The 22,978-nt window shown below is 39.0% G+C and overlaps 3 protein-coding genes across 4 annotated transcripts; 1 reads left to right on the top strand and 2 right to left on the bottom strand.

Moving 5' to 3' along the window:
* Positions 1 to 8,701, top strand: mybl1 (v-myb avian myeloblastosis viral oncogene homolog-like 1). Of its 2 annotated transcripts, XM_024279932.1 has the most exons (16): positions 1 to 506; positions 1,773 to 1,872; positions 2,018 to 2,089; positions 2,180 to 2,272; positions 2,709 to 2,929; positions 3,008 to 3,185; positions 3,264 to 3,329; positions 3,609 to 3,716; positions 4,358 to 4,591; positions 4,668 to 5,021; positions 5,109 to 5,242; positions 5,331 to 5,445; positions 5,558 to 5,674; positions 5,984 to 6,088; positions 6,408 to 6,596; positions 6,680 to 8,701. In XM_024279932.1, exons 1-16 carry the CDS (start codon positions 484 to 486, stop codon positions 6,797 to 6,799), a joined length of 2,229 nt encoding a protein of 742 aa, XP_024135700.1. In that variant the 5' UTR covers positions 1 to 483; the 3' UTR covers positions 6,800 to 8,701. The 2 variants fall into 2 exon arrangements, with proteins under 2 accessions (XP_024135700.1, XP_024135701.1); XM_024279933.1 differs by lacking the exon at positions 3,609 to 3,716.
* A 4,004-nt stretch (positions 8,702 to 12,705) lies between these two features.
* Positions 12,706 to 17,028, bottom strand: LOC112151194 (vexin). Its single transcript, XM_024279936.2, has 5 exons — positions 15,964 to 17,028; positions 15,721 to 15,752; positions 15,141 to 15,305; positions 13,717 to 13,799; positions 12,706 to 13,311 (listed from the first exon to the last, which is right to left on the bottom strand). Exons 1-5 carry the CDS (start codon positions 16,028 to 16,030, stop codon positions 13,074 to 13,076), a joined length of 585 nt encoding a protein of 194 aa, XP_024135704.1. The 5' UTR covers positions 16,031 to 17,028; the 3' UTR covers positions 12,706 to 13,073.
* Positions 17,029 to 18,247: 1,219 nt separating this feature from the next.
* On the bottom strand, positions 18,248 to 19,930 carry rrs1 (ribosome biogenesis regulator 1 homolog). The gene has a single exon (XM_024279935.2). The coding sequence runs from the start codon at positions 19,409 to 19,411 to the stop codon at positions 18,365 to 18,367; it is 1,047 nt and encodes a 348-aa protein (XP_024135703.1). The 5' UTR covers positions 19,412 to 19,930; the 3' UTR covers positions 18,248 to 18,364.
* Between the last annotated feature and the right edge of the window lie 3,048 nt (positions 19,931 to 22,978).

Genomic DNA, 22,978 nt, shown 5'->3' with positions numbered 1-22,978 from the left:
TTACACAACCCTAATTCTGTCCAATCAGGAGCGAAGCCGCCTGCGCAGAACGCTTAGCGCCAGAATCGGCGGGATGGACAAAAAAATATCTATAACGCCATGCAGACGTACAGAAGCTCAACATTATGAGGGGAAGGTGCAGTAGCAGCGACAGTATCTTTAAGAGTTTAACGTTGGTCGGGACATTATTGTTTTTTTAGACCTCATTTGTAAGGGACACGGATAAAACGAGCGACCGTTTGTGAGCGTTTTATTCAAAGAGATGGTATCCGCGGGGAAAACTGCTGTTACAGAGTGTAATGTTGTGAATTGTGCGTGAAGTTAGCTAGCTGGTTAGCCGAACACCATGTCGCCGCTTTTTTAGAGGACGTCGCTAATGACCAACAAGCAGTTTTATGGAGAGACACCTGTTCATGCGCTATTCTAGAGAGCTGCCAAACACAGGTCTGTCTTCGAGAACTTTCGGTTCTGCCGTCGGCTGTTATGGACACGGTGAAATCACGCAGGTAAGTGAAAATAATAGTCAAATATCATGTAGAAGCTCGTGGACATTAAATATGTTTACTCTGCCTCATAGAAATTACAAATAAACGACATTTTAAAACGTTTTTGTGTTTGTTACTATATAAATAAACGATAATAAGGCCTAATAAAGGTAATAACACAATATCTATAAATGGCGGCATGTTTTATGATAGAAATATTTATCAAAATTCGCCTTTCTGAACAATTTGAAAGTTTATACCAAAACATTTATGTATTTATTTGTTGTTTTTCTTCAATTTAATATCACAGAAAGGCATAGTGGTTGCAAATAATTATTGTTTTGACCTTTACGTGCAGCATTAAGGTTATAATTTTAAATGCATTTATATATATACAATGCAAAATTAATAGCAGTAAACACCATGTTGGTAGTCAAGGTTTCATTTGAATTCAATGAAAGGATGACGTGTGTTGGCTTTTGCAGCCACATCACCACACCTAAACACAGACACACATTTCACTCTCTCACACACACACACACACACACACCTCTGAAAGAGTCTGTTGATGTGAGATTGCCCCTTTCCGCTTGTCACCTTACACCCCTCCCCTCTGTTTTTACACAGTTGCCCCAGTGAGGAAGTTTGGCCAGACTTAAGTTTAATGACAAGTTTCCACAGTAAAGAAAACACTTCCATGGATTTTTCTGACACAAAAAAGGAGGGAAAGAGCTGCTTAGTGTATTTGGGTCTGTCTTGCATGTCACAGAACTGGACCACGTTTCGGCTCTTTGGAACACGTTTTTTCTGTTTCAGTCAACATCAACCATGATTTTTTTTTTTTTTTTTTTGTGAAAGAAAAAACTGTTTTCTTTGTCGAGACACAATTTAACCCATGGAGACATTATAACAGGAGAACAACAAAAATGTTTGGTCTGTGATATTTCCCACATAATTTTATTTGAAGGAAAAACAGATCTGAGCTCTTGTTGGAAACTCTGACACCTTTCTGTGTTTTCTGGCCTCTAATAGTTATTTTTCTTGCTGCCAGGTTTTAACTTAACTTTGTCAAAGCTGGAAAACCGCACAGAGTAAATGGAAGCAAAAATACAATTTTTTTTCTTGCTTATTTTTGCTTTTCTGGTCAATTTTCTTTGAGCTACAGTTGCTACTGTCAGAATTCAAATTTAAATTTATTTGTTGAGATGCAATGGGTTAGGAGGGAAAAGTAGAACAGAGAATAACTAACATTTCACTTGATTATAGTTCTTTTATCTTTGTTTTTAGTACTGATGAGGAAGAAGAGCTGGTATCCACAGATCCAGAGAGTAAAGAAAAAAGCAAAGATAAAAAAAGACTGTGCAAAATAAAGTGGTCACGGGACGAGGTATGTATTGTAGTTTCACATTACATCAGAAACAAACAAACAAAAAAACGGCGTCACGTTTGTATTATGCATCTGGAAGATGAAAAAACACTGCAAAAATGGAAGTGTTGGATCATCTGTCTTTTTTTTAAACTCTTAATTAAAGGATGAAAAACTGAAAAAACTCGTAGAGCAACACGGAACTGAATCCTGGAAACTAGTAGCTACTTTTTTCCCTGTAAGTATCGACCTGTCATGGTTACGGTTCTGTCAGGAGCGGTTGTTGTCGGTTCTGCGGTGTAATGAGGTGTTGCACTTTGTGACTCAGGGGCGGACAGATGGCCAGTGTCAGCACCGCTGGCAGAAGGTGCTCAACCCCGAGCTGGTGAAAGGACCCTGGACAAAAGAGGAAGATCAAAAGGTAAGAAGAGCTGGGAGTGTCTCTTTTGGACAGATGACGGAGGAGAAAAATGATAGGGGGAAAGAGGAAAACTCCAGGGAGAGTACAGAAGGAAACTCATGTTAACGCTTATCCTCAGACTAACATGGCTTTGCACATGTACAAACTTTATTAGTGTAGTGTTTATAATTTGAAATAATTATTTTGTATTTGCATGAGCATTACACTTCAACTTTATTTCAATAGAGCGGCATCATGCCTCATATCTATGACATTATGCTTTATAAATAGTATTACGGTCTGCCAACTATGACTTTACAACATTTTTCTGCTCTGAGATAAATATTTCAATAAGATCTGCTGCTTTCTTTTATCCTTTAATGATCACATGATCTTTATTTTCCAAGAAAAAAAAATCTCAATTAGCCTTAAGTTGCATTTAATTTGGTTTGTTCAGGTAATTGACTTGGTGCGCAAATATGGCCCTAAGCGCTGGTCCGTGATCGCAAAGCACCTCCAGGGAAGGATTGGGAAACAGTGCCGTGAGCGATGGCACAACCACCTAAACCCCGAAGTGAAGAAGTCTTCGTGGACGCAGGAGGAGGACCGGATCATCTACGAAGCTCACAAACGCCTCGGCAACCGCTGGGCGGAGATCTCCAAGCTTCTGCCTGGACGGTAATCTGAAATCGCTGTTGTGCTTTTGTTTCAAAGAAAGCAGTTTGCCTAAACTAAAATACATCTTTTTGTCTACAGAACAGATAACTCTATCAAGAATCACTGGAATTCTACCATGAGAAGAAAGGTGGAGCACGAGGGTTACCTCCAAGATGGCTGCAAGACTTCTTCTGTAAAGAGGCGCCTAAACCGGCAGTGTCCTCAATCCACCCCAAAACCCAACCGCAGTCCTGTGGCTCCTGCAGGATCCAACCAGGTCGACAAATCTTTTTGACATTTTTCTGGAATCTGGTTTTCCGTTCTGTCGTTACCTTTTCAATTCTCCTTTTTGCAGGTTGCAGACTATCCGTTTAATCCTCAGAGTGAACAGACAGTTCCTGAAAATCCTGCCTTCCCATCAGTGAGTCTCTATTCCTTCGCCTTTTTACGCTTGAACAGAACGCTTTATGATCTACACTTTCTCTCTGCAGTTGTACTTGTGATTTCTAACTCTGGACAAATCAAGCAAATGAAATACTTGACTGTCCCGTTATGTTCAGCTAACAAATAATATAATAAGTGTCAATTGTGTGTTGTGTCTTTGTGTGTTTTTTCTGATTATAATTTTGTTTAACTACCATAATTGTGCCTCTCTTCTTTTTCCCCTCAACCTCTCTTTCCTGACGTTTGTGTATTCCAGTCCTGCCTTGATGATCCTCACAGGGAACAGAGAATAAAGGAGCTTGAGCTCCTGCTTATGTCAGCAGAGAGTGAAGTTCATCGACAAGTGCAGTGCAGAGGTTTATGTGTAAGAACACACTTCAGATGTGTGTTAGCATCATTAGTCAGCTTAGTCTGCGTGTTTGTAGCTTGCATACACTGTAAAGAGGCATTTGAAATCTGACATAGATATTAAATATTAAAAATAGTTGTGCTTTTTCTATTTGTTTAAATATATTTCATATTTCAGATGAAAAATAAAAATAAAAATGGACTTTTTGCAGTGTATGCACTTCAAAACAAGAGTGGTACCCATGTGTGAGAACCTGTAGCCTGATTTGCTGTAGTGTTGCTATAGTAACTCCTTTCCCCATTTCACTGCTTACCCAGAATGGGCTGAAGCTGCACTCCTTCCTGCAGATAAAATGGTTTGATGAGAAGCTGCTCCCATTCCTTGTTCTGCTCCTCATCTTCACACCATACTCTGTCTGCAAGCAGCTTAGCTTTAACTCCTTATTCTGTTTGTTTGTTTGTTTGTTTGTTTGTTTTTTATTCTGACCCCACTGATTCCTTTTCCACTTCATTCATTGCAAATACACCATGAGTTTGCAGCTCGTGATTTTCCATGACATGTTTATGTAGTATCAACCAAAAGTTGACAATAGTAAGGTAGATTTATTTTTGCTTTCACAACCAAACATGGATGGTTCTCGTTTCTCCTGTCCTCAGGAGTCATACCCAGCCTGGTCAGGCAGTTTACCAGAGGACACTTTGGCATCTAGTAACAGCAGCCTGGAAGAGCAAGGTGAAAAAGCACCCTGGAGGGGCCCTGAAATTCCACCAGGCCCTCCGGCACATCTTCCCGTCTCCCCAAGCAAGTTCCTGGCTGCTGAGGCCAGCGCTGTGCTCTCCAACCTCCAAACCTTCCCAGAGTTTGCAGAAACCATGGAGCTAATCGACACGGTGAGTTGCAGACTAAAACCAACACCGTCTGCGTATATTTATGAAAGATCTATAGTAGCTGTGTTTTGCTTTGCAGGACGCTGTCACGTGGAGCAGCGTGGCTGGCTTTGACATGCCGGAGGCGGCGACACCCCCCAGGCACAGTCAGCCAAGCTACAGCACTGTCTTGCAAGAACGGACTGTTTACAATCCATTGGAGTTTACACTCGATGCCGTCTCAGGCCACGACAGGAACTGTGGAGCTCTTGATTTGGGAGGTGTCTCCTCCCTGACACCCCCCAACACATCCAAACCCTCCCAGCCATCCGCAGGGAAGAGGAGAAGAGAGAAGGGGGAAATTCTGAGTGACAGAATTTGCTCCTTCTTGGAAAACATCACAAACTCCCCCAAGAAAACACCAACAAAGTCTCTACCCTTCACCCCATCAAGAGTAAATCACTTGTTTTTGTTACTTATGCAATAACTAATAAACGTCATTGTTTTTCATGTGTATTGTGCCACATTTCCTTCCTCTCAGTTCTGCAACATATCTGACCATCTGAATCTGGAAGACCCCGCCCTCACCTCGACTCCAGTGTGCGGTCAGAGAGGCCTTCTCAACACTCCCATCCTTAAAGAAACCTCACACAAGAACCAGAAAGAGAATCATGGGTAAACAAAAAAAAACATACAATTTTACTTAATCATGTAACTAAATAGTTTGAACTGATTTATTGAAATGTCCATGTCAACTGTGAAGCTCTAGGACACCCAAACTTCATAAAAATGCCCCAGTTTCAACCCCAAGGACACCAACGCCCTTCAAAAAGGCTTTGGCAGCCCAGGAGAAAATGCACGGACCGCTGAAAGTTGAGGTGAGGATGGCCTTTTATTTATATTTATTATATATATATATATATATATATATATATATATATATATATATAATTGTTTTTTGTGCATTAACTTAAGCTTCTGTGTTTTCAGCCTCAGCCTCTGGCCTTTCTAGAAGAAGACATTCGAGAGGTGCTAAAGCAGGAGACGGGAACAGACATCTTCATCAGAGCAGATTTCCAGCCAGAACTCAGAGCATGGAAGCATCACGTATGCAGCACTTTAACCTACTAAAACTGTTTAGAAAATAGCTATATTAAACTTTTTTATACAAGAATAAACCAATAAAAAGTTTGAATAAAAGATGAGAAATCTTTAAAAAATCCAATTTTATTTGAAATAGAAAATATAATGAATTTCCTTCCTAATCTGGCTACTTGGAGCCAAATAAGTGCTAAATTGGAGGGCTTTCTAAAATTAGAAGACTGTAGAAGTAGTATATTTAAGTTCATTTTTTTTTCTTCAAATAATGCAAACCTAAGAAATTTTAATCAACTAATCATGGACTTCTGCATTTAGATGGACGGCCCTGCAAGAAAAGTGCGTAAATCTCTTGTGCTCGACGCCTGGGACAAAGACAGCTTTGATGTCCGACTGTTCCAGGAACAGCTCAACAATGCACAGGTGGGTCACCATGGCAACCTGGATAGATGTTTTATGCATTTGCATCCATTTAACTTTTTTTAAATAAAAGTTTTCAAGAAACTACATCCAATTTGAATTATTTGTTAGGCGTTAGGATAATAGAGGGGGAGGAGTTTATAAATCTACATGCAATCTTGATGAAAATGAATGTTTTTATTGTATTTTAGAATTAAGTGTATAAAAAGAGTACAAAATTATGCATTTTTTGGAACTATTGTAATAGCATATTTATTGATTTAATGATCCTAAATAGTTCTGGTAATGCTGATTTTAATTGGATCTTAATGTTGTGTTGCAGCTGGCAGAGGAAAGTTTACTGACGAGCTCTTCACTGGTCACCTCCATCACTGAGCAGGAGGAGGAGAGCCACTCTTTGACCTCTGAGACAGACGAGTCCTCCTTAGGGGTTCATCTTCCTCCCCAACATCTAACAAGCTTGGAGCAAAAAAAGCTCCCCTCTTCTCTAAAGACGACAAAAACGGCGCCGGTATGAAGATAAACTAATGTTAAACTCACCAGCTGTTCAATAAATCTACAGTTTCTGTAACTTCTGGACCTTTTTCTCTGCAGGTGAGCGAGTGGGAAGCCGTGATTTATGGGAAAACGGAGGACCAGCTGATCATGACCGAACAGGCTCGTCAGTACCTGACTCCCTTGTCCGGCTCTACCTCGAGGGCCATCGTACTCTAAAGCACAGAAGTCCGACAACGAAAACTTCCAGTCCTGTAAGAGACAATCCAGCACGCAAGAACTCTTCACCGCGGAAATCCTGCAAGAAGCAACGCTGCTATGACTGCTTCCCTGCATATTTCTACCCTAAAGCCCCGCTCAGAGGTGCTCACGTGCTTCTTTTTGTTTTTAAGACTCTCCTTTAGTGGATCCAGTCACTACATTCAAACTGCTCCAGTAGTGGACAAGCTAAATTCCTACTAGTGGATTCTCTACTGTTTAAATGACACAACATATTTTTTAATGCAAGTAAACTTGGTGAACAGAGGGCAAAAACTACACAGATGCAGCAAACTTTTTATAATTTAAAGACACTTCTTAGATTTTCGACAAATCAAAATAGATAATTAAAGAATTCAAATGTTGTGGTTTTTATTTAGACAACAGCAAATCTTTTGTTGCTTTTTTAACTAAAAATTCTTTTTTTTATTAATTTAAGGTGATTTGAAGGTTTCATTGAAGGCGCTCTGTGATGCACTTCTCAGCTGCAGCGCATCTCTGAGTTCAGTTTTCATCGGTTGAATGTATCTCAAGTGACAGAACCTCAACCAGTTGAAGGGTACCTTAATGTTTGTATCTTATTTATTTGTCTTGACAATTCTAAAGCTTAGATATTAATATAAATTGGACACTGAGAGATACTTTTGGCCTAAATTGGCTTAAAAACTCACTTTTCTGAAGGAATAACATTGAACGACCACCTTTACTTTGATCAGATGTTTCAAGAGTTGTTTCCTTTTATGGGTGTTTGGTTCCGAAGGATTTTAGTTATGAGTGAAGGGTTTAGGTTTTATTTATTTAATATCTACTAATTTATTTATTTCTTAAAACATTTAAGAGAAATTATTGAAGATTTTTATTATTTTTCCTCTTTCAGAATCAGGATTGGGCTCTTTTCTCCGAGTCAAAAAACAAAAAAACATGCACTGTCAGTCATTTCATAAGAGTTTCTCTTGCTTATCAGGCAAGATTTAGCAAAATAATCATTTTCTTGTAACATATAGATAGGATTTTTATCCCCTTTAATTGAAATGCTTTCCTTGCTTTTAGGTAGCAAAATTCCATCTTCAACCTCTAATCATAGACAAATTGCACTTTTTTTACTCATTTTTTTATCACAATGTAGCTCTTGTGTGTGTTTTAGGAGAATGTTTTCCTAACATGAGTGTTGTGCTGCTTTATTTGTATTATACTTGTTTTAGTGTGTTCTTTTTTTGCAAAACGTGTGTATTTTGAATACACTACATAAAAAAAACTTTGCAATAAGCTCTAAAGAGGACTGGCTGTGTAAGAACAGCGTTATCACAGCAGCCAGGCTCTCCCGTGTTTCCTGCTGAACCTCCTCTAAGTCCTCCTCTCTGCTCTCTCCAGAATGAGGCCTCAACAGGAGGTGGATTGCACTGTCTTCTGTGTTTATGACACTGTTCTTGAAGCAAACTTTCCATAATCTGCACTATAGCTGCATTAGTGTAGTCTGGATTATCCTGGATTAAGCCGTGGAGTGAGGAAAAGAAGGGAATCTCGTAAAGGACATCAAGTCGAAAGATCAGGAGTATTTGGTACAGGCAGATTTAGGTTGAATTTGGGGGATCTGGGTGTGTAACCTGTATATACTTGTGTGTATATTCCATCTATAAAGTCCAGGACTATGTAACAAAACCATAGGATTTAAAGGAATTAAGTACCATATACAGGATATAGTTGCAAACACTACTGTAGTCATGTATAACGATACTGGATGATGAACTACAGATGTAACACTTATTTAATTTGATGTCATAACTGAGGTACCATAGCAATCCTGCCAGCTGTCTTTGTAACCATCGACTTAATTTTGAAAATAAAAAAATCTATTGCATGACACCTTTTGCGTCTTTTCATGGTTCTGTAATGTTTCCATCCACATGACCGAAATTCCTTTTGCCCCATTGACTGTATATGACAGGAGTCTTCTACTATTTGGGTCACCAATCAAGTCGGAGAAGCCAAAAAGTCCTGCTTTTTATCCAAATTTTTATTTTTCTTACTATTAAAATAAATATAATTTTTTAAAGGCATAAATAAAACATTAACATGAAAAGGAAATTTGTTTTTTATATATTTAAAAAAAATGTGAAATAGCTTTGTAACTTTTTAAGCAGGTTCACATGACTTTCAAAAATAAAAGAGATCCCTCAATGTCACAAATGTCATCAAAGGTAACAGTGGTTAATTAAAAAAAGTTGATTTTTTATTGTTGTTGATACATCTCAGTCAGAAATTTTGCAACTAAAGTAAAATCAGAGTTATGTGACCCTGACTATATTATTAGGACTATAAACTGCACTTAAAATCCTTGAATCTTTTTCACAATTCAAAAATCCACTTTATAATCCAGCGCACCTTTGGTATGAATTGTGGTTCACGGAGCTCAGAGATCTGTCAGATTTTTTGACTTTGGTAAATTGATTGTTGGAGCATTATGGGTAATGTAGTCAGGACCATCGTGGAATAATATGTACTGTGATTAAACCGTTTTTGAATGATTTGAAAAACGTTTGACTTGTTTCCTTAGTTTTGCTTGTCGCGCCTATATTACTTTATAAAATGAAAAACATTTATTGAACTATTGGGTCACAAAGAGGTTGTCAAAGAGCCACAGATTACAGACTGCTGGTATACGAGTACAGCACAGGGTGAGTGTGATTTACTGAACTTCCATCTACAACAAAATTAAGTCAATTTTTGCATGTTGGAGCCAAACAGTGATTGGTCTAAGTCCACGTTGCCATGGTAACCAATCACCAGTGAGCTCGTTGAAAGTCCAGACCCTTACAACTTGAAAGAGAGCTCTGATTCCTCAGTTTATGACTTGGATAACTTCCATCCATCCATCTTCTTCTGCTCATCTGTAAGTTATTGGAGCCAGCAGGTACTTCCTGTGTGGAATGTCGGCGATAAGGGGGTCACTCAGTCCAATTCTCATATACAGTCAATTTTTTTTTTACCCCTCTCACATTCCCCCAGAATACACAGCAACAGTCCACCAAGGGTAAAATTACAATAAGAGCTATCTGTATTTGCTTCAAATAGATTTGACCATTTAAGGGGTGGGGGGCATTCTTTCATATCTTCATATATTTGTTTGGCACGTTGTCAAGTGGAGGTCTAGGGACACGAGCCCCCTCCAACATAACAAGGGGTCTCTCCACAGGGTCAGCTGCTGGCCCTAAAGGGGCCCACTCAGGCGTGACTTAATGCCCCCGGGTTCTTTTGTCCCTGAAGGCTGTTGATTTTACAGACCCATACACCCAGCTGCCCCCCACCCCCCAAAAAGGAAAAAAAAAAGAGAGAGAAGGAGGCCAAGAACACGAGGACCTGCCTTATGCTGGAGAAGCATCTGGGCGTGTGCACGCAAACAATGTACACGTAAACACAGGCGGCGCAAGCACGCCACGTCCACTTAATCAATCTGTCCTCAACAGGTTCCTTTGTTCTTGGCTGACCAAGACATTAGGAGTCTTCACGGTGATCGGCTGCAGCCCTTCGACCTTATACGTCTTTGGCAATTAAAACAAAGAATGCTTATCAAAGAATCCTTGCACAAATATACAGTTTTTAAGTGTTGCATTGGTTAAACATTGGAAACATTTGCATGACACATAAAATCTGTAAAGACTGAGCGACGAACAGTGAAGACGTGAACCATCCTGCAGACTCTTCCACCTCCAAGTGTAAGCGCACACACACTGTTTGCTTTTGTGTGTGCTAGACAGCAGATGGCAGCCCATTTTTAGGGCTGATGGTGCAGTCATCTGGCAGGCACCCTGTTACCCCCCCTTTGGTCCCCTCTCTCCTGCCCCAACCCCCCCTTGAGGAAGATGCCCAACACAGCGCAGCAGGAACAGGAGCTTTTTAGGCGGGAGACTTCATAGCCATGAAAAAATGTGTGTGTGGATCCTGGCCTTTCCGCCTTAAATAGGTCACTGTTTCCACTGCTCTCCTTTAGAGGAAGGCCAGCAGGCATCCTTTTGGATTTCAAATGTTTAAGTTTGAGAAGGACTGTATGCAATCAGCATTTATGGAGACAAAAATCTTTAAATTTCCTCAAAATTTATTTTTTTTTCTTTCATTTTTGTTAAAGACCCACTCCAAAGAAAATGGTAAATTGGGCATTTTTAACATGTTCCTGTGGCATTTTTGAAATGATGGAGGACACATACTGAGGAAATTTAGATTTAATTTAAATTCAGTTTTTTTTTATTACTCAAATTTCTGTGATTCCAAAACCTGCCAGTGGAAAAAGCTGTGAAAAGCTCCCTGCTCTGCTCTAGTCCAATACATCAACCTGCAGACAAATAGATCCATGAACGTCTTGGTTTCCCCATCTGAGATCGTGTCTGGCCCAAAACTGTACAGCTGGAGTGCTCCAGTATTACTTGTGATTTTTGTTGTTCTGGTAATGCTAGGTTGGGGTTGTGAAGGGCAAGAGGAGGGACTTATTCCCCATCAATAGACCCACAACTTCCTAAGAATTATTAAACAGAAACCTTTTGTTCACCTATCCGGATTTGGGACCAGCACAGGCTCATAGCTAGGCAGTAGCATGAAGTGTCTTGCTTTGGGATCAGCACTGGAACTCAACGCACAATCCACCCCAGGGAATCGAACCCTTGACAAATGGCAGATTTGTTAAAATTGTGGCTCCAATGATGCTTGCCATTTTTGATTGCTCCAGTAATTTTAGGTTAGGGTTATGAGTTAACGTGTAAACACATGAATGCTGGGAAGTGGATGCAGGCTCACCCCATGCCAATAGTTCCACCCATAACTCCGAGGTGATTTTTTTTAATGAGAAGCTATAGGAAACAATACGGCTTTTTTGATTTTGCTAAAAAAAATAAAAATAAAAAAAAACAGCATAATCATAATTAAAAGATCGATGGAAACGGTTTCTGTTATTCCCACTACATCAAAGAATTAACAGGCAATTTATTTTAAAAAATATATTTAAATATCAATCATGATACAGTGTGTGACTTGACAAAAAATATTGTTCAGGAAAAAAAAGACCTTGTTTGGCCATTGCCTCAAATTTGATCCATTCATTTTTAACATGGTGAAACTGTATTATAAATAACTAATTATCAAAAAAATTGATTTTTACAATACAGCAAGAAGTCAATTATAAAAGTCAATATAATATGAGCTGATCTCAACCTAAAGTGTCAGAAATTAGCTAAACATTTCCCCACCCAAAGTGTTTTTGAAATGTCATGGAGGCAGCCATTTTGAACTGAGCAGGACAAGCCCCTCTATTGCCCCTAGTGGAATGATAATGTACTGCAAGACAGAAGACGCCAACTGTATAAAATAAATAGGATTTAAGGAACGTTTTCTTAATGTTAAGGAGATTGAGGTCTCAGAATTATGTGTTTCAAATATGATACAAATGGTTATAGTTATATAGAGTTAAAACATGATCGGAGTGGGACTTGAATATTGATTAACAAAAACACGTCTGAGCAGTAGTTGCTGTTGCTCCTTATACATCAAATTTGGAGCAATATTCTCTCCTGAGCACCTCTTAAACTTCAGCCCCCAGAGTGGCAGCCTCCTGCAGCCTTCACAACAAAAGATTTCTCGAGTATCAAACAGGGGAGGCCCGGGCGGGAGGAAAGTTTCTCTGTGGAAGTCAAGGTCAAGATTTTGACAGGAGAAAGAGGTAACTTCTCTATAGAGAAGAGTCTCAGGGGAATGCTGGTGAGGAGAAAGCATGCGGCTTCTCATGCCACAACTCGCCCAACTGCTGTTGCTTTCCTGAGAATTTCCCAACCAGAAATCCTTCAGAGAACGTTTCAGGCACAAGCTGTAAGAAGAAAACGACATTATCCAGGAGAGGTATGTCACTTTTATGCATATACATTGGCATATCACACATCAAAATGCAATATTTTTTCCACTTTCTGCATTACTTGCAGATATATTTTGCATTAGCATTTGAGTTTTAATGGCACACTGAAAAAATATTGCAAAAAATAGACACTTTGCACACCCTTCTTTAGTTTTTAGCTTATATTTTCTTCACTAAAACTTTTTTACTTGCCAGAGTACATTCAGCAGGTCGGCTGTCACTAAAAGCACAGTAAAGTCAAAAGCCTTTGGGGGACAATCAGGAGAGTCAGGACATAATTTGCATGAATCAGAAGCTCATCTGTGGACCAAACTTCTCTGAGAAAACCAGGACAAAGGCTCGTTAGTCGCTCTCGAAGGCCCCATTGGTGGCTCCCCGGCATTCGCTCTTTTTCCGGTACTTGGATAAGATCCTGTGCAGCAAACTTGGAGATCTGCGTATCTGGGGGGCCGCAGGCTGGGGTGGCTGCGGCCTCTGTACCGGGAAAGGGTCCCTGCTCTCAACCTGGCCCCCATCCAGGCCTCCCTGTGCTCCTCCTCCTCCTCTGTTCCCCCTCCTGAGCGCCTGCAGAATGTGTCCACTGGGGGACAAAGAGGAAATAACAAACACAAAGGGCCTGTTTATTCCTTATGACCTGAATTCCACTGCGAACAGAAAAGACGGAGTCGGACTGAGGGTGTTTGAGAGAAAATCCAGTGGTAGATAAATAAAAGAAATTATTTCACTTTTGGGCAATTATGAAGTTAACAACATATAAATAAATACATTTTTTTTCTCTCAAAATTGTGTGTTTGGTAATCATCGTGCTTTGTCATCTAATGAGGGACGAGAGGGGGCCACCTGTTCAGGGCTGCTGAGTGGAGAGCAGTGAGATGGATTTGGAGATGTGGGGGATGTGGGGAACATCTGCCGGATGCTGAGCGTGTGTCCACAAAGGGGGAGGGACGGCGTGTGCAATTGTCGATATGATTGTTTTTGCACCTACTTTCCATATCTGCTGCGTTCACTGTCCCTGGCTGTAATCCTCAGAGATAAACTCCTCTGAACGACTTTCGGCAGGAGGTGAGCCTGAAAATGCAGACATGAGGGGTTAAAATGTCTTGGAAAAACTAAATTATATTTCTAGTTACAAGAAACTCTCCTATTAATTTAAAGATTTCTCATTTCATGTCCAATTTTGTGCACTATTTTATTTTTAAGGTTTTAAATCACACTTTTTTATGCAAAAGTGTTTTATTATTAAATTGAGAAAGCTTAAACCAATTTTAAGTCAAAGTAAAGTTGAGCAAACAAACAAAATAATCAAATTAATGGACAGAGAGAAACATTAAAAAAAAAAATCAAAACATACAAGGGCAACATGAAAAATATTTTTATCATATTCTGATTTTTATAAGGAAAATATTTGAAAACATGTTTGGAAATTTTCATTAAAAATCCCTTTTATATTAATGCTTTTTGTCAACATTTTAATTTTTAAAAGGAAAAACATTTTTTTTTAAATAACAACGATTTCTAAAAGATAAACTAAGTCTTGGTAAGACATGCAGATAATGTAATGAAGAGGCAGCAATGTCAAAAGATATATATATATATATATATATATATATATATATATATATATATATACCTAAAAGTGTGTGATACTCACTAAAAACTGTTATTTTTTGCACTGCAAAAACAGTATTTGAATAAAAATATCTATTTTATGTCTTTTCATAAGTCTTAGTGACACAATCAGTGACAAGAAAAGTTTTTCTTAAAGTTAGAATTCTTGGTAAGACAATATTTCTCCCCAAATTGGTAGATGTTTTGTTTATATAAAGAAAATTTCTAAATTTTTGGAATTTTTGACAAATTTTTAGGTTTTTCTCAGTGTGCAAAGTACAGTAAATCATATTTCATATACTGCCGATAACAACTAAAAAGTTAGCAGACCCTTGGATATTTTCTGCACAAATACTTTATTTTTAGATTACCTTTAAAATGTTTATTGTCTGAAAATGACATTTTTTATTTAAAAATAAAGTTAGAAGGATCGTTCTTGGACAGGGTTACATAACTATCTGAATGAGATTAGGGCTCCAGGGAAACTCTTCATACTGAATGTAAATCTCGTTCTTTCTTTAAGAGTATTTAATCAGTCTTTTCTAACAAACCAAAGATCAACAGACCTAAACTCACTGAAAAATTTGCATTCCAACTTAAAGACTTCATCTTTTGTGTGAAACATGGTGGTGGAAGTATCATCATCCCAATAATGTCAGAAAATCTTCTCATGAGGAAACAGAAATAGAGAAGGATTGTGCATAGAAATCTGGTGTAACTAGTGACACTTGACACTAAAAACTAGACCAAATCCAGTCTAGCAGCAGTCACTGCGGACATGCAGGTTGGTTAGGCCCCCACCTGGCTCAGCTCCATCACGCACGAGGCTGGGAAGTACCCATGCCGTCCGTCCTGCAGCCGCCCGAACCACCTCTCCTCATGTTTGGACTGCACCAGGATGACGTCACCTGGAAACAACTCCAGCTCATCTGGCCAATGAGGCCTGTATCTGTGCACCACTACCATCTACAGGACAGAGATGGAACTGCATTATTTAAAAAAAAAATCTACTTAATTTATAAAGAGAGGAAGGAAGTTCTTTATTTTTATTTAATTTAAATAAACTTTTTATTACTCTGGATTGTAATAATTAAACTTCTAATTAGGTTTAAAGATCACATTTACATAAAGGGCTGTGTGAATGGAGAAAATTGCATTTTAAGGTGAGAATAACTGTAGGTAAATAGAAACGCTGAATTTGGGACTTGTTGAACACAATCCACATTTATCATCAAATACATTGAATTATTATTAATAAAAAGGCAGAAAAGGTGACTGATTCCACATTGATGTTCCTCACTTTTTGTTATATATTTACAGTCTGATTAATCCGAACACATGATGACTATTCAAGGTGAGAAAAACAAAAACATAAGCTTGCCTTTTCAGCTTCCACCCTGTATCGATACCTGCCTGTTAACCAAACACAGTGATCATGAATCAGCAAAAAAAGGTTAAAAAGAAGCCCCAGAAGACATTTGCATGCATGCACGAGCATCATTTCAACCGCATTCTTCAGTGCAGGCAGAACAACAAATATGTCAGTCTGTTCTCATTTTATATAACCTAAAGCATGTTTTTTTTTTTTTTTTTTTTTTTCCCCTACAGGTTAGATTCCACTCACCTTGAGGAGCAAGGACAGTGGTGAAAACCTCAAAGTGTTCATTGCTGCGCACGTAGATACGCTGCATCTCGAAGATGACTCTGACCCACTGAAGGAGACTCTCTCTGCACTTCCTTTAAAGAGAAGCAGCTGACTAATCCACTGCAGCACAGGCTGCAGCCAGACGACAGCGTGTGCACACAAACACAAGCCCCTATTATGAGAAAAAGGGCATCAAATTTTTATTTTTTTAGAGCTCAGATTTATCAATTATTTCTTAGATTGATTAATTTACTTTTAATTTCTTTTTAACAATTCTTGACGAAACTTCCAGAACGTGACACAACAGCCTCATCTAGCAATGTGTCAAATGATTTACATGGATTGAGTGTCCGATTTATCAGTCGAGCAGACAAGGATGGACGTGGGGGGAGCTCAACAGATGGCGGTTGAAGCTCCTCCACCGCCCCTCTCTGGGATGGAAGCTTGGCTGTGTCAGAGATTAAAAAGCATCCATCATTTACACCAAACAATCATCTCTGAGGTCACGCAAGCATGAGAGGAAGCGGTCTGCATGGGAGCACAAGAAGCCACCAACTCCTCCCAGGATTAGTGAGAACTTAGCAGGAAGGATGTAAAAACTCATTTTATGTGACACATCAGTAGATTTGTGAAGAAAAAATAATGATAAATCTCAGGAGATCACTTTAGATTCATGCCTCCATTCTTGACAAAAGAAACTAAAGCAAAAAAAAAAAAGAAGAAACTTTGTTCAGGAAAAGACTTAAAAACAAGAAACCCAATGATCCATAAAAGGACATGAAATTATGCTACTTTCTCTAAAATTGGAAATCATTCAATGTGTGCATAAAGATCCCACCAGCTAGTCAGAAAATCACTGTTCAGACATGATGCAGAGAGAGAGGAGCTTATTACTGAACGCTACAGGAAATCTGTTCCATATTTAGACGTTGTGTTGGAAAGAATTCATTAAGGTCCACACTGTGCCAAGCTTAAAAAAGTGTCATAAATGACAAAAGATATTTGACTTTTTCATTAATATATGACTTATGCCAGCAGTGTCCAAACAGTGTCACTGATGGAGAGAAGGATACTTCAAAAACTGTGACAATAAAATTCCATAACTCTCCTCAAACGAACTGACAGCATTATATTTTTTTCATTTTATTGTTAATTTGCACTGCACTGTTTTCTGTACTGTAGCTTTGTTGACAATTGGTGACTGGAATTCTGCTGAAAATTAAATTTCCCCTATATACACAAACACAAGCACAAGCTGAAACACAACCTGATCTCCTTGGACATAAATAAAATGATAAATAAAAATGCTCAAGATTAAATTACAATTTTCAGATATAGAAAAGTTCAAAATAAAAATAGACAGTCTTCTTAAACTAATTATATTTTTAATAAAATTGTTTTTTAATTATGATTATGCTGTTTTTTTGTTTTTTTAATTAAAAATCAAACAACCCATGCCATTTTCTAGGACTAATTTCAGGAAACTCACTACTGAGTTGTGGGAGGGGGTAAGCCTCCAGTGATTTCCCATCATCCCTTCGTTTACACCAGGGGTCTCCAACATTCAACACTCAAAGTAGGACCCACAATTTTTATTTTTACTTCACCCTTTAGAAAAACAAGACACTGATTTACATTTATGTTACTGTTATGATAAATTTAAAGGAACTGATGTTTTTGGCATAAATAAATCATAAACACAAAGAGAAAATAGCTTATTTTAAAACTATGAAATAAGTTTGATGGAAGATTACATGACTTCCTATCAAAATAAAAGACAGCTTGAACTACACAAGGAAATCTAGTAGCAGGTAATGTGGGTTAGTTTTACTGTTTACGGGCATCTCAGCCACAAATTTGTAAATCTAACTTAGAAAAATTAATCCAGAGCTCATTAAGTGATTAACTATTATTGTATTTTTTAAACTATACACGTACTTGTTAAAAATTAAGACGCCTTGTGTTGTGGTTCTATTTACTGACATTAAAATGCATTTTCTGTGTACAGGACATACTAAAGTGATGTGTACTGTGTTCAGCTGTGTGAATAACTTTAAGAAAGATTAAGTTAGTTTACTTTTTAACTCTAAAAACTGACGAAGGTTTATTTCCTCCATTAGTCTGCAAGCGGATGCATCAGTCTGCAAACGTCTTTCTCAAACAGCGTTTTCTGCTTCAGATTTCATCACGACTTGCTCAGAAATAGTTTTAATATTACATTATTTTTTGTATGTCCACCTTTATGAGAAAAATGCTACAATGCTCCAGTATAAGTTTTTATTTCTTGAATTGCTGGAGGTTACAAATATATTTGTCAATATTACAAAGGGGGAGCTGGCATCAGTCCTCAGAGTTCATTAGCGGCAGGATGTGGAGGATCTCAGCGTTTCCCAGGTTTCCCTCTCCTCTTCCCTCCTCCTCCTGCTTTCCCTCCTCCAGCTCTGCCTCCTTTTCCTTTGCCCCCCTTCCCCTTGGGCCTCCCGGCCGCCCCCCCTTTGCGTCCTTTCCTCTTGGACGCGGCCTCCTCTCTGTCCTCCTCTCTCATCTGTTTGTTCACGGCCTTGGTGATGTCCAGCTTGGGCCTCTTGCTGTCCATGACCTTCAGGAGCTCCAGCTGCTTCTGCTTCTCGCTGGAGAAGTCCCCGATGAGAGGCTCGAACTTCCTCCTCTTGCCTGCGTTCTTGGGGGGCTTTTCTTTGGGTAGTCGGTCCTGGAACCTGCCCGCGGAGGCCGTGGAGGTCTTGGCCACACTCACAGCTCGGCTCAGCTCGTCTTTGGACTGCTTGGTTCGGGGGAGCAGACCCACACCGGGGGTTTTTATTTTCTGAGCTCTGGCGATGTTCTTCAGCCTGTTGAACTCGTTCTTGGCCACTCTCTCCTTCTTGGCGTGGACGCGTTTGGCGAACTGGTCCTCGTTCGGGTCGGAGGTCTGCGGGACCTCGATCAGCCAGTCTTTGGTGTCGTCGTTGGCTCTCTTGTAGCCCCAGCGTCGCCTCCACTCCTTGGCCGTTTCATCCCACACCATGTTGGTCTTCTTCTTCTTCTGGATGCCCTTCAGTTTGGCGAACTGCTCCCATTTGGTTGGAGGTTTGGGCTTCGGAGGCGGCTTCTCTCTGGGTAACCGGGTCGCTGGTTCCGGTAGTTTGGCCACAATCGCTTCCTCGACCCTCTCGGTCGGCAGCTTCCATATTTCGTTGATCAGGAGCTGCGTGTTGTCACGGGCCAGCGCCCGGAGAAAGTCCTCCTTCTTTTGCTCCTTGAAGTCTCTGGACTCGATGCGGTTTTTGTCGCAAGCGAGCAGGTTTCCCACGTCAAAGTCCAAATCCAGCTCCTTCTGGACGGAGATGGTCTTCAGTTTTTCAGCCTCCTCCTGTTCGGCTTTCGCCAACAGCTCCTCCACGCTGCACGCAGCCATGATTCCGAGCATACACACGTGGGGCAACAACACGAGTCTACTTCCGGGTCATGCTGCAGTCAAGCTTGATGCAGTGTTTGGTTTTAACCATTAGAGGGCAGTGTTGTTCAATTTTAATGAAGAGTATCGAGTTTGACCGCCAGAGGGCAATGTTGTTCTATTAATTTGACACATTTCAATTTAAATAAAAAGCAAATAAATACAATGTTTACAACTTACAAAATATTAAATGAATAAAAAATAGGAAACACTCAATTCTAGCTACGTCCATGTAACATTTCTTAAACTCTTTCCCCTCCTCTTTTTTTTTTTTTTTTTTTTTACACAATGAGCACTTTAGGTTCAACTTTAAGTTCACTATGTAGCCGCGGGCACTTCAACAGGTGGACTACAGAGATCAAACCGCAGACGCTGACAGTCACAGCTGCTCTAGATGGGAGTCTTTACATTATTCAAAAAGATAAATATTTAGCTAAACCAGACAGAAAAAAATGTAAACCCTCTTCTTTTTTATGTAAAAAGTCAATTACAGTTCACCACTGATGTTCAACAAAATTTAATGTCAGCTCAATATGTCAAAAATATGGTCAAGTTGTGAAATGTGCAAGTTTTTCAGGATAAAACCACGTTTTCAATACCTAATTTTTGAATTTTATTGACATTCAGTTGTGATTTTCTTTTAAATCCATATTTTAAGTAATAATGAAGTAAAATGTTAATTTTATGGACGTACCTAATTTGTAATTTTGCTTTTTTTGTGGGTAAAAAGACTGTACTTGTTATCACTTCTTGGGAAGCAGGAAACAGTGTCTCCATTGCGTACTTTGTCTAAAAAAAAAGCATGATTCGGAGTAAGCCTGCCTCCGTTTCCCATCATCCATCTGTTTACGTGCTCTCCTGCTAGATTACAGCCTCTTACAACCCCAACCCACAATTTCAATCTTAATTTTCTTTATAAACGTCCTTCATCATGAGAAAAAAGAACATGTTAATAACACAATTTTCATTGGAGTGTTTTTTTAAATGATTAATTACATCAGAGAGCATTTCTCTTTTTTTTATTCTGTCCAATCTATTTTTTTTTAGGAAACAACTATCATTCTTACTGAATTGAGTGATGGACTGGATACTGAAGGAGACTGATGGGCACACTGATGGAATGGATATGTTTCACTGGGGCATTTATCATAGAGCCGATAGTGTCTATGCATGGTTGAAGGTAAGGTGTTAACAAGCCTCCAATTTCATCCTTACATCTGAAGCAAAGCAGGAAGTGTTGTAATTCCTTAAAAGACCACTAGAGGCTGGTTGCAGAAGGGAGCAATTGTCCATCAACTTCTATGTTCAAGAGTCCAAATTTATGTAAAAAATAACCACATGCAGCCTGAATAAGAAAAAATTCTCAACATTTCTTTGCTCTAGTTTATAACATCTGAGGGGTGATTTGTTTACCACGAGGGTTGGCATGTGGCTAGACTTCACAAAACTCGACACCAAGTGTGGTCAATATGGCCGACACACTTCAAGTTTCATTTTTGCAGTTCAGAATCCTGATTTCAGAGATTAATTATCCAGTTTAACAGGTGTTGTTTCCTTATTTGAAACTAGATTTAAGGTGACAATTCCACGTGTCTGCTTGGTACAATATGAAATATTTTGTTGCAAAATTGTTTTTAACAACAGTGGACTTTGTCGTTATGTCTTCACATATCGTAGATTTGCATCTCAGTTTATTGTACACAGATTAAAATGTTTGGATATTTTCTGAATTTAAGACATTCATTTTAACACGTAATGTAATTTTAATACATTGCTGAATTTTTGCAATGGCAAATGGTCCGTTTCCGCAGCTTGACAGGGAAATCATGGAGTTTCAGACGTATTCATTTGCCTGGAGTCTTCAAAGTTCAAAGATGTTCATTAATTCATGTTCCCTCCAGTATAAAAGACAGAGAAAAACAAGCTTTGAAAACAAGATGAACACATTATGCAACAAATGCAACGTAATAGGAAGTTTGGAGAGGATGTACAAATAGAAAGTTTGGAAATGATCTGATCTGGGTTTGTGATGTAACAGGTCCAAAATTCTAAAACAACTGGGCCAACTTACTTCATATTTTTTTAATATAAGTTGATAAAACAACGTCAAATTAAGTTGTAACAGATTATTTGTAGATATATCCTCTAGATAGACACAACTGAAATGAAAAACCCACTCCAATGAAAATAGTTTTTTTTTAACATGTTCTTGTTTCTCATGGTAGAGGACATTTATAAAGAAAGCTCAAAACTGAATTTCTGAGTATTTCTTAATTCAAACTGTTGTGAATCTAACAGATAAAAAAATGCTGTTTGAAAAAGCTTGTAGTTGTGACGTAGATCTACAATCATCAAGGCCACAAGCTTATCACAGTCACTAGCTGAATTAGAAGGTTGCTGGAGCCTATCCCAGTCGCTAGATGGATTAGAAGGTTGCTGGAGCCTATCCCAGTCACTCGCTGGATTAAAATGTTGCTGGAGCCTATCCCAGTCACTATCTGGATCAGAAGGTTGCTGGGGCCTATCCTAGTCACTATCTGGATTAGAAGGTTGCTGGAGCCTATCCCACTCACTAGCTTGATTAGAAGGTTGCTGGAGCCTATCCCAGTCACTCGCTGGATTAGAAGGTTGCTGGAGCCTATCCCACTCACTAGCTGGATTAGAAGGTTGCTGGAGCCTATCCCAATCACTATGTGGATCAGAAGGTTGCTGGAGCCTATCCCACTCACTAGCTTGATTAGAAGGTTGCTGGAACCTATCCCAGTCACTAGTTGGATTAGAAGGTTGCTGGAGCCTATCCCAGCCACTAGCTGTATTTCCATTACACATATCAGGGAAAACTTTATTGAAATTCTAGAAATGTTGAAAAAACACAATTTGGCTTTTACACTGTTTCCATGAAACCATAATTATGCGAATAAAAAAAACTTATAAGTTGTTAAAAAAACATGACGGCGAATGTGAACAATACTTTGATTTACAGCAGATACGTAAAAATTTCTGCCACAGCCCTAACAATCATCTGTCAAAGGAGATGTTGTCGTCTTATTCATGAGAAGTAGCCAATCCTGATTGGTGATTTTACAGAGAAGCTGAACAATTTCCCATGACACACTCAACTTTTGATTAGCTGTGCTATGAGAACTACTGTGGCAGCGGTGCAATCACTGTTGGTCACATGACTAATTTAATTCCAAAAAAGTTTTTCCATTGGAGTTTTGCGAAAAATCTCAATTTTGAAACGCTTCAAAAACAACCTCCTCCAAGCACAAAAAAACCTTCTTTTTGATAAATGTTAGGTTTTTTTTTTTCTAAATTAGGCAAATATATTATTGGAAATCCAGTTTACGTAATTTCAAAGTCAGTGGAAACGCTGCATATTGTTGGGTGAAGACGGGGTACACCCTGAGCAGGTGAATAGATAAAAACTTGTGAGTTGTCACAGTGAATCTAAAGCTCAAATGTAACATTTTGAAGAACAAACTTTCACAAAAACTCAGTTTATTTCACATTTACAAATAAAATGACACAAAGACAAAC

This window comes from Oryzias melastigma, linkage group LG20 (genome assembly GCF_002922805.2).
Source record: "Oryzias melastigma strain HK-1 linkage group LG20, ASM292280v2, whole genome shotgun sequence".
In the NCBI taxonomy this organism is placed as follows: Eukaryota; Metazoa; Chordata; class Actinopteri; order Beloniformes; family Adrianichthyidae; genus Oryzias; species Oryzias melastigma.
This window is presented reverse-complemented; position numbering and strand designations above follow the sequence as displayed.